Here is a 10,771-nt window from a genome sequence, read left to right on the forward strand (position 1 = left end):
TTTGTGTTAAAGACTCCATATTTTCATTTTAAAAGCTATTGATCTTATTGTTTTATTCAAACACGTTCGGTATAACACCATCAACTACAATCCAACAAATACAAAACCAAAACATCAATGACAGCATAATGTGTGTCGACTGGCAAAGCAGGAACGTTGTCTGTCACTCGTGAATCTTGGCGAACGAACCTGAAAAGGCGGTGTACCTAATAGAGTGTCAGTGTGACGTCACAGATCAATCAGCCAATCAGAAAGTGGGTGTGAGTGCGGGTGTGCCACTTTTCAGTTTCAGTTCAACTTTGACCATGATTTTTCCCTAATGAAGTGGCCTGTGATTGGGTACACCTGAAAATGGTGGTATACCTAATGGAGTGTCCGAATGACGTCACTAATCCAACAGCCAATCAGAAAGTGGGGGTGAGGGCGGGTGTGGCACTTTTCACTTTCATTTAAGCTTTGACCATGATTTTTCCCTAATGAAGTGGCCTGTGATTAGGTACACCTGAAAATGGCGGTGTACCTAATAGAGTGTCCGAGTGACGTGACAGATCCAACAGCCATCAGAAAGTGGGGGTGAGGGCGGGTGTGGCACTTTTCAATTTCACTTAAACTTTTTCCCTAATGAAGTGATTAGGTACACCTGTGTCCGTGTGACGTCACAGATCAACCAGCCAATCAGAAAGTGGGGGGTTGTTTGGGTGTGGCACTTTTCACTTTCATTTAAATTTTGACCATGATTTTTCCCTAATGAAGTGGCCTGTGATTAGGTACACCTTAAAATGGCGGCGTACCTAATGGAGTGTCCTTGTGACGTCACAGATCCAACAGCCAATCATAAAGTGGGGGTGAGGTCGGGTGTGGCACTTTTCACTTTCACTTAAACTTTTTCCCTAATGAAGTGATTAGGTACACCTGTGTCCGTGTGACGTCACAGATCAACCAGCCAATCAGAAAGTGGGGGGTTGTTTGGGTGTGGCACTTTTCACTTTCATTTAAATTTTGACCATGATATTTCCCTAATGAAGTGGCCTCTTATTAGGTACACCTGAAAATGGCGGTGTACCTAATGGAGTGTCCTTGTGACGTCAGAGATCAACCAGCCAATCAGAAAGTGGGGGGTTGTTTGGGTGTGGCACTTTTCACTTTCATTTAAACTTTCACCATGATTTTTCCCTAATGAAGTGGCCTATGATTAGGTACACCTGAAAATGGCGGTGTACCTAATAGAGTGTCCAAGTGACGTCACAGCTCAACCAGCCAATCAGAAAGTGGGGGTGAAGGCGGGTGTGGCACTTTTCACTTTCATTTAAGCTTTGACCATGACTTTTGATTATTTGATTTATTAAAAAGAAGAAAAAAAAAGTATCAGTGTGTGTCTGTGGGGGCACGATTCGTTTGAACGAATCTTTTGAGTGAACTGATTCTAAAGATTCAGTTCACTTAAGATTCAAGATTCAAGGGTTTTTATTCGCCATGTTTGAGCGTGCCAAACAAGGAATTTTACTTCGGTACATTACATTAAAAGAACTGGAATGCACATCACTGGTGCCGGACAAATTTTACCCGGCGGGAGGGGGGGGGGAGACGTCAGTGCCTCCCCATTCATGAACCTCACAGCACGTCACTGATTACACTACAATCCAAATGTCACATGCAAGATCCAACGACGCAAAAGATGGAATGTTTAATTCATTCATTAGTGCAATCTGTAGCCTTCAAAGTCGATTTTTACAACACAGATTTAACCCTTTTTTTGTGTGCAAAATGTACATGAGAAAATTTTTCCAAATACAGTGGTACCTTGACCTAAAGTAGATGAATGGCATTTCAATTCATTTCAATTGGGAAAAAATGATTGACTTTTTGAGGAAACGCAATGAATGATACTCCAAAGTCGAGATACCACTGTAGTAAAATGAACACACATAAGCAAGAAACAATAGAAGTAAAAAATAGATGTAAACCTATGCAAAAGACCGTCACCATTTTTTTATCAAGCGTTTGAATGGCTGATGTAATACCAAAATACACCACTAGGGGTTGAACAGCAGCTTTATATCCATCCATTATTTGTACCGCTTGTCCCCACGGGTGAATTTGATAATTAATGTGTTCATGACTAATTAAAAAAAAAACGTTACTTTTGCTTTGCCCAAAACGTAGTTTGTAATCATATTAATTAAAGTTGCACAAAAAATTACAAGAAAAAAAAAAACCGTTGGAATTTATAAAGATGTTAAACTATACTGTTGTGAGAGTTGTTATATATTTTAAGAAGAGAAGTTTTTTTTTTAAATATTTCCTAGAGGGAATGTAATAACCTTTTGAACAGGGTTGCTGCATCTACTTGAGAAGAGGGGACCGACCGTATTTACTCAAGTTCAGTTTGAAAGAAATGATGTAACTTGGTTTCAGAATTCTTGTTTAAACTGGATTGCGCTTTTACCAAGCAGACTTCAAGCTTCAAGCAGAATGGAGTGTTGTGTACACTCATACTAAAAAAAAAAAAAAAAAAAGAAAGTACGGTGACACCTGGAAAGTACCATTGTGAGCTTCCAACAGTGGAAATCCTTTTGGGATCAAATCTAGTCCCCGGTTGATGTGGTAAGGGTATGGGTGGGTTTCTAGGCTTCCGACTCCAGATCGTCAAGTCCGTCCCCGTCGGTCGTGTCGCTGTTCTCTGCATCCAGCAGGAGGAATTTGCCGTCGTTGGTGAGCGGCATGTTCTTCATCAGCTGGGCCAGAGCCGTGGGGTTCTGCCAAGGAAGGGTGTCACACAATCCTTTAGAGTTAATCCTAAAATAGTGTGGTGAGATTTACTACAAATGTCTTATGCATATTTTGATTGTGGTGTATTTTAGAGTTGCCACGTCATACTGTGGTATGCCTGCCAAGTTTTTTTTCTCCCTCTTGTGCAGCAGTGGAACATTGCACATTTGCTCTCTTCTACTCTGCAGCGCGTTGGTGGTATAGTGGTGAGCATAGCTGCCTTCCAAGCAGTTGACCCGGGTTCGATTCCCGGCCAACGCAGTTGTTTTTTCTTTTCTCCCTCTCATGCAGTACAGCTGTGGAATGTTGCACTTTTCTTCTCTTGCAGCCCTTTCTGCTTACTTCTGCAGTGCGTTGGTGGTATAGTGGTGAGCATAGCTGCCTTCCAAGCAGTTGACCCGGGTTCGATTCCCGGCCAACGCAGTTGTTTTTCTTTTCTCATGCAGTACAGCTGTGGAATGTTGCACTTTTTTTTTCTTGCAGCCCTTTCTGCTTACTTCTGCAGTGCGTTGGTGGTATAGTGGTGAGCATAGCTGCCTTCCAAGCAGTTGACCCGGGTTCGATTCCCGGCCAACGCAATGGTTTTTCTTTTCTCCCTCTCATGCAGTACAGCTGTGGAATGTTGCACTTTTCTTCTCTTGCAGCCCTTTCTGCTTGCTTCTGCAGTGCTTTGGTGGTATAGTGGTGAGCATAGCTGCCTTCCAAGCAGTTGACCCGGGTTCGATTCCCGGCCAACGCAACTGTTATTTCTTTCCTCCCTCTCATGCAGTACAGCTGTGGAATGTTGCACTTTTCTTTTCTTGCAGCCCTTTCTGCTTACTTCTGCAGTGCGTTGGTGGTATAGTGGTGAGCATAGCTGCCTTCCAAGCAGTTGACCCGGGTTCGATTCCCGGCCAACGCAATGGTTTTTCTTTTCTCCCTCTCATGCAGTACAGCTGTGGAATGTTGCACTTTTCTTCTCTTGCAGCCCTTTCTACTTGCTCCCGCAGCGCGTTGGTGGTATAGTGGTGAGCATAGCTGCCTTCCAAGCAGTTGACCCGGGTTCGATTCCCGGCCAACGCAGTCTTTTTTTTTTCCTCCCCTAATTTTTACATGACATTATTTATTTATCTCTAAATAAAGTTTTGTCTTATTTTTGTTGTTAGCGTCAAAGCAGATAAGGATTTTTTTTTTAGCTTATTTGCATGCACATTAGATGAGGCTGGTTTTGGCTACCAAGGAAGAAAATGATTTCAGAATGTGAATATACCTATATTTTAGAAGAGTAGCAAAAGTAACAAGTTTCCTTCCCCGTTTGGATGCGTTGGCAAACTCACCTTCTTGGCCTCTGTAATATCCTTGGCCAAACTCATGGTGTAGCATATCTGCAGTCAGAGCACAGAGCAAGTGACATTTTACCAACATGTTGGAGACGAACGGAGGAAATGAAATGTCACCTTCTCTCCCTCTGTGTTGCTCTCAAAGACAAAGGCGGTAAAGGAGGGTTCGCCACCTTCGTCGTCGCCGCCGCCGCCGCCGCTCCAGTCGCGGCCCTCCACCACCAAGCCCATCAGCCTGCTGTTCTCCTGGTGGGCCGCAAACTGACACACCTCCCCCAGCTGGAACTACAAATACAAGACCATTCAAGTACGTCATGGCACCTCGACAGAGGAAACGCCGACTCGGCACTTTGCTTACGCTTATTCTTGTGACTTGAGTCTGAGGGTCGATGAGCCTATTCAAAGATTGAAAAGAAGAGACATTTGATCATTCAGAGGTCCTTCAGCTTCTGCTTTGTATGTGTTTGTAAGTTACTTGAATTCACTAAACACATTTTTATTATAGAAGACATTTTTAGACAGTATTTTCGCATGCTTTAAATGCTTAATTGTTTTATTTTTATTCTTAAATATGTGGTGAAGAAATTTCCTTCATTTTTCGTTTTGGTTTTTTTTCTGCTCTTGGCAAACCACTATTTTCCTCCATTTTGTGTTGTCTGGTGTTGTAGCGCCACCTAGTGTGTGAATCGGCAAACTGCATACAGGTTATCTTCTGATTCACTTTGCATTGGAATTTCTAGCACTGATGGTGACATTCATTACCTCAGGTTGCCGCTGGTCACCATCAGGTGTGACTCTGTGGTCCTGAAGATGTTATGGATGGCCCGGGCAGCGAGCACTTGCCTCATGGCCTCGTAGATCACCTCCTGGTTGTCGCCGCAGCGCACCGCCATGGAGCCCAGGAAACGCACGGCAAACACCTGCTGCAAGAGGGAGTCTGCGCCACCCCCCCACCACCCAGAAAGGAATATTCAGGCCGGGCTTATGTACAGAAAGCTCACCACAATTAGTTGACGACGATAAGAGAAATCGTTTACCGTCGCTTTCGTGGCAACAGTCGTCATCCGTTTCGCCAAATGGATTTGTGCGTCTGCCAGGAAGGAAAAACATTGTGATTAAAGCACTTCCCGGACCCATTAGGCCTCCTGGAAATGACATAAGAAGCCACAAAGAGTCCCACGTGTAGAAAATGAGTCAACCTTAGCTTTGTTTGTCAAAAGAGCGAGCGCTTACTTCCCGTCCACTCGATTCTGTTCCAGGAATTCAGAAGCGGGAAGCACGATGTCAAACTGGATGGGCGTCCCGGGGGCGATCAGGTCTTCCGGCTCGGGACCGGCTCCGGACTTCTGGGAGGCGGAGCTGGTGGAGAAGACACCCCCTGGCTTGGCTCTGCGACGGAGAGCAATTTTATCTCAAAACGTTGGTACGCGAGATGATTTCAAACGTGATGGATATGACAAACTAACTTTGGATTGACTACGAACATCTCAACAGACCTGTCAGGGTCGGGCGAGCCTTCCTGCCTCTTTTCAAAGCTGGTGACGGGCGTGACGGCCTGGATGGCGGTTTGGTTCAAACGGATGGCCACGGCCTGACGACAAAAAAAATAAAATAAAATTCCGTCGTGTGGAGGAAATAGCATAAAGCATCAATGTCGTTGGAGTTACCTCCGGGTTGTCAGTCAGGTAGATCTGTCTGGAGATGTTGTTGACGGTGCAAATCCACTGAGGAGGAAAGACGAGAGAGCTGACGCTTCACGATTGTCCTCGTGTCAGAAAATGAGTTCCTGGGTTGTTACCTCTTCATATTCCTTCTTGCTCTCCGCTTGCAGGATCATTGACCTGCGGACATCAATAAAACAATAAACGTGTGCGTGGGGGGGGCGAAGACGTCGTGCAGAGGATGAGCGCGCGTACGCTTTTCCAGTGGGCGAGGTGATTTGGAAGCAGTAATGTCTGTCTTCGCACTCGATGGCCATGACGGAACTGTTGTCCAGGTCCAGCACCATGCCCCCCGCCACGGCCCCCCTTGGCTGGCACATGAGGTTGCCCCCCTGAGTGAAGAAGTAGAGGCGGTCCCACGCTGTGGTCACCAGTCCGGTTTTGCTGGGCAGAGCAGGTTTGGGTTATGGGTTAGATAAGAATGCTCACCACAAGATTAGCATGTCTCTGTGGCGCAATCGGTTAGCGCGTTCGGCTGTTAACCGAAAGGTTGGTGGTTCGAGCCCACCCAGGGACGAGTTTGGATTTTTAAAACGAGCTGCTATGGGTACAATTTAGCGACTATCGATCAATCGTGACGACGGTAATAGGCAATTCTGTCTTAGATTTTTTCCTCAGAATTCTGACTTTAAAGTGAGAATTTCTATTTTAAAGTCTGAATAAAGCGGGAATTCTCACTTTAAGGTCAGAATTTTGAGAATAATTCTGAGGAAAAAAATAAATCTGAATGCTGTCACCCGTCGGTTTTTTTTTTTTTTTTTCCACTGGCCCTAATCCTCTTCGGTAATAAACAAAACCCTCCTTTCTGTTTTTCTAAACACTTCCACGAAGAGATATGGAGGCATTCCTACTTCCTGATGTTAAGAAAACCAGCTTTCTGGATGAGCGTGCGGTTGACGGGCTCGCTGTCCTTATCCAGCGTGTAGACGGCTTCGTCCACGGACAGCAGCTCCTTCTGGGTCACGCGCATGGCCTCTGCTTCGGCGTCCAATTGAGTCTGGATGCTAAACACAGCGCGCCGTTCACAGCCGAAAGTCAAAAGGCAGACACGATGAGGCGTCTTTTACTTTTGCGTCACGTTCGACACCGAGACCAGAAAGTTGTCCAGCTTCCTCGACACCAACTCCAGGCCTTTCTTGAAGAAAAGAACCTGAGGGAGGAGCAAGTGTGAGTCCGACTGACGGAGAAACTATTCCGCCGTGCTTTTCGTACCTGCGCTTGTGTGTAGCCTAGCATGGGTTCCAACATGGCCACCCTCTTACGGTACTGCAGGGCATTGAGGGCGCAGTAATACTGCAGCGAGGCCTGGTGTTGCTTCCGGCGCGTGTACGCCACCTCCTTCACCACGTCGGCCTTCAGCTGTTACCCGAGAAGGATTAAGTGCATTTATTTGGCTCGTGAACGAGAGCACTGCAGGTCCATTAGAGATGAATAGCGGAAGGGGGGGGGTACCTTTTCATTTTCCCTCTTTTTGGGTAAGCGGCTGTACTTGACCATGGCTGCCTCGTGCTCTGCATAATAAAAAGACATCCACGTATAAATGACACGCAGACGTGAGATGAAGTTCCTCATTTTGTGGACTTGCCGTCGGTGGCGATGCCGTAGATTTCCTTCAGTGTGCTTATCTCTGCAAAATCCAGAACAAAACAAAGTCACGCCGCAAAGTCGGCACGTCGGGAGAGGAAGGAGGTGAATGTGACTTGAATATGATTTGTTGTTAGTGTGCGAAGCAAAATGGGAATCAAAAACAAAAGTATTGGGACAGCTGGTAATTTAATAAGGAAGTGCAAATGGAAGAAAAAAAAAAAAAAAAGAGCTTTCATTTGATGAGGCATATTTGAGTGTCCTTGTGGTGCCCCACAATTGTCTAAAACGTCTTGTGAATATATATATTAAAAAAAAAAAAGATTTATTGAATTAATATAACAGTGTGTGTGTGTGTGTGTGTGTGTGTGTGTGTGTGTGTGTGTGTGTGTGTGTGTGTGTGTGTTTCTACCCGTCAGATCTTTTTCTCTGAACTGGATCAAGGGGAAGACCATGGTGTCCGCCATCTGATTGGCGAGATCCGAGTGCAGCGAGTTCAGCTGGATGGCACATTGTGCAGAAAAAAAAAAAAACCCAACAACAACATGTGAAGGACGTGAGCAAGCGCACGCACAAAGACTTGACGAGACGCATGGAGGCCAAACATCTTGACACAATGTCCTTACTTACTAAGTAATGTTTGTTACGCTACCAACGGCATTTTTCTATAGGCAGACCGCACTCCATATAGCACAAGAGTAATTGCTTTCACGCCGCCATTAATCCTCCACGCTTATCTAAAAGCAGGCGCTCTATCAATGGCGCAAGAGTTAAAGTTCACCAGATTAGCTGCTAGCGATGGCGCTAATTCATGCTTGGAACTTAGCCTGTGCGCGATTATGCTTGTTCTAAGTTAGCGTGTGTTTAATGCGTGTGTCTAAAATTCTAACTCAGGCCCCGACGAGTGTGTCGTTTGAACAGTTGCTGAGAGTTTGGACGTCGCTCCATCTTGATAAGGACTCAGGTGAACAATGATAAAAGATGGAGCAAGGTCCAAGTAGTTGGGAAAGTTAGCACTTCATCCCACTTCTCACCTCCTGCACAGTTTTGGCAAAGTTCTGCAGCGTGGAGACCACTTCTTCATCACCTTTGCCGAGAGCAAAATTCTAATATGGAGAAATCAAGAATGAATGATTTACACTTTGATACATTGGCCACATTCATTTAAGTGGTTAGCTTTAGCGTTCGTTAGCGTGTACTTACTTTCTTTTCATAGGCAAGAAGCTGGCGTGAGAGCTGCTCTGTGGCCAAACCCATCTCGCTCTTTTTTTTTTAGGAGTGCACAAAACAGAAAGAGGTACATGCATTGTAATGACATCTTGTACATGAGTTATTGTTGTGAGTACAATGCTGAATGCGAGTACCTGAGCTCCGTAGACACGCTGCATGGACTGCAGCAGCTGGTTGGTGTAGTCCGTGAGGTTGGCTGCATCCTCCTCAAATACACTGAGCAAGGAACGAGTCTGAGGGTTGTGAGGGGGGGGAAAATGTGTCAGTAATTGGCATACAACTGTGGCTGCCAAGAATATATGATCGGCCTAAAATGTAACTACTTGGCATTATGTCCACTTTTCAACTTCAACTCTAAGAATGAGCTGACTGGTGTAAAAGGAAAATGAGCCTCCAGCATGAGTTGCACTTAAGAAAAGCATTAAGATCCCAACTCCATGCAAGCCTCTGTGTGAGTAAAGCAATACATGCGCATAATAACAACAACAACAGTAAACTATATCGAGCATGTGAGGCCTGAGGCACAATAGAAAGATATTATGACTTTCCATCCTTATATAAAAGAACCCCACACACAATAATTAATTAATAACCGGTGACAGCGCCTCATGACGTTTAATGCTGACTGGTCGAGACAAACAATGGAAACAATGCCGCTCCCAGAAAATAAACTTAGTTTGGCATCACGTAGTTCAATAAAATGTAGCAATACGACTGTTGCTGAGCTATTACACATCTACATTATACGTGACAGTCGTACTGAGCAATCGACCAACCAACAGGCGTCGGCTATATGACACACTACACATTTGCTCAGCCAAATTGCTCAAAGAAATGTCAGATTTAAAGCAGAAAGGATAGTTTTATTATTATCATTCTAACAGCGTAACAACTGGGTGCTGTCATCGGCGAGTGGAGAACGACTACAACAGAGGAGGAGCCCATGCTAGCTAGCTAACTAGCGTCGTTCATTATTTTTCTTCATGTTGCAGCGTATGTTTGACATGAAGGTGATAAAAGCAACATAAGCGTACCTGGGGACTGTCCTGCAAAGCGTCCTCCAGGAGTAGTTTGTGATGTACGGCCGGCATTTTCTGAGCGGCGGTTAAGTAATGAATAATCAGGTCTTGAATTATTAAGCACGTCGGACTCTATTTCCCAGAGATCTTTGTGCGGTTGAGCCGGAAGTGGAACGCTGTTGCGGCTCGAAACCGAGCATTTTATTCAGAGTCAGGGAACAGACAAAAACATTTTTAATCATAAATTAATGTCAACATCAGGTTTATATCTGATTTTTTTTGTATAAAGAATTTATTTTGTAATTCTGTAGCGCTGGCTGTGGTTCCGAATTTAGGTTGTAAACAGCGGCCTCCAGTGGCACGAGATAAATGGAATGGAGGATCAAGGCGCATAAATTAAAAATAAATAAGAGTGAAAATAAAAACACCCCCCCCCCCCCCCAAAAAAAAAACATGAGTAAGTTGATATTTCATTGTTTTCATATATTTATTTAGTATTTATTTTTACTTTTATTTTGTTGTATACTTTTTTCGTTCTTATTACCATATATTTTAATGGAATGTAATAAAGAAAAAATAATGGAACAATTTCAAAGTGTGGTACGTAGCAGTGATTCCCAACCAGAGGTACACACGACCACATTGCAGGAGTGATTTTATTTAACTTTTAAATTTAGCAGATTTGCATTTAATCTTTAATGTGTTTTAATACATTAATTTCAGCACAATTACTATCTGGGAGGCACATAAAGAGTTATAAGTATCTTGAACCATTAATCACAGCACATAGTTAAAAAATTCTTTGGAAACCGGAAAAGCAGCATTCTTTGCATAATCTGCAACGTTTTGGAATCGCAATCTCGATTTAATTAACAATGTAAATAAATACTGCAGGGCAGCCGTTGACAAAGAAGACAAGTCTCGACTGGCAGCCTTCCTCCCTCCCTCCCCAGCGAGTGGCTTGGCGCCTTAATTGCTTATGTGGTGGTTCCGAATCAGATGACTGTGATGATTAAGTATTTGCAAACATGGCTCAAAGTGGTCAGGGGAAAAAATGCGGATAAAATGATCTAATTTCTGATTTTAAAAAAGACAATGCAGTATGACAATGTACAATTGGATCTGGAGT

General features: G+C 44.2%; 1 protein-coding gene and 7 non-coding genes across 8 annotated transcripts; 7 read left to right on the forward strand and 1 right to left on the reverse strand.

Moving 5' to 3' along the window:
- Positions 1-50: 50 nt before the first annotated feature.
- On the reverse strand, positions 51-9,898 carry appl2 (adaptor protein, phosphotyrosine interaction, PH domain and leucine zipper containing 2). Its single transcript, XM_085915044.1, has 21 exons — positions 9,658-9,898; positions 8,758-8,856; positions 8,597-8,656; positions 8,428-8,499; positions 7,806-7,893; positions 7,395-7,436; positions 7,262-7,320; positions 7,022-7,168; positions 6,877-6,959; positions 6,661-6,813; positions 6,005-6,193; positions 5,887-5,929; positions 5,756-5,812; positions 5,585-5,679; positions 5,322-5,477; positions 5,126-5,178; positions 4,851-5,025; positions 4,447-4,483; positions 4,206-4,373; positions 4,086-4,133; positions 51-2,756 (listed from the first exon to the last, which is right to left on the reverse strand). Exons 1-21 carry the CDS (start codon positions 9,712-9,714, stop codon positions 2,625-2,627), a joined length of 2,013 nt encoding a protein of 670 aa, XP_085771170.1. The 5' UTR covers positions 9,715-9,898; the 3' UTR covers positions 51-2,624.
- trnag-ucc (transfer RNA glycine (anticodon UCC)) lies at positions 2,959-3,030 on the forward strand. Its single transcript has one exon. It is a non-coding gene; the product is annotated as a tRNA-Gly (tRNA).
- trnag-ucc (transfer RNA glycine (anticodon UCC)) lies at positions 3,121-3,192 on the forward strand. The gene has a single exon. It is a non-coding gene; the product is annotated as a tRNA-Gly (tRNA).
- trnag-ucc (transfer RNA glycine (anticodon UCC)) lies at positions 3,276-3,347 on the forward strand. Its single transcript has one exon. It is a non-coding gene; the product is annotated as a tRNA-Gly (tRNA).
- trnag-ucc (transfer RNA glycine (anticodon UCC)) lies at positions 3,437-3,508 on the forward strand. The gene has a single exon. It is a non-coding gene; the product is annotated as a tRNA-Gly (tRNA).
- On the forward strand, positions 3,599-3,670 carry trnag-ucc (transfer RNA glycine (anticodon UCC)). Its single transcript has one exon. It is a non-coding gene; the product is annotated as a tRNA-Gly (tRNA).
- Positions 3,760-3,831, forward strand: trnag-ucc (transfer RNA glycine (anticodon UCC)). Its single transcript has one exon. It is a non-coding gene; the product is annotated as a tRNA-Gly (tRNA).
- On the forward strand, positions 6,253-6,326 carry trnan-guu (transfer RNA asparagine (anticodon GUU)). The gene has a single exon. It is a non-coding gene; the product is annotated as a tRNA-Asn (tRNA).
- Positions 9,899-10,771: the final 873 nt, after the last annotated feature.

Source organism: Syngnathus leptorhynchus, chromosome 6, assembly GCF_054491065.1.
Source record: "Syngnathus leptorhynchus isolate UIUO chromosome 6, UIUO_Slep, whole genome shotgun sequence".
Lineage (NCBI taxonomy): Eukaryota > Metazoa > Chordata > Actinopteri > Syngnathiformes > Syngnathidae > Syngnathus > Syngnathus leptorhynchus.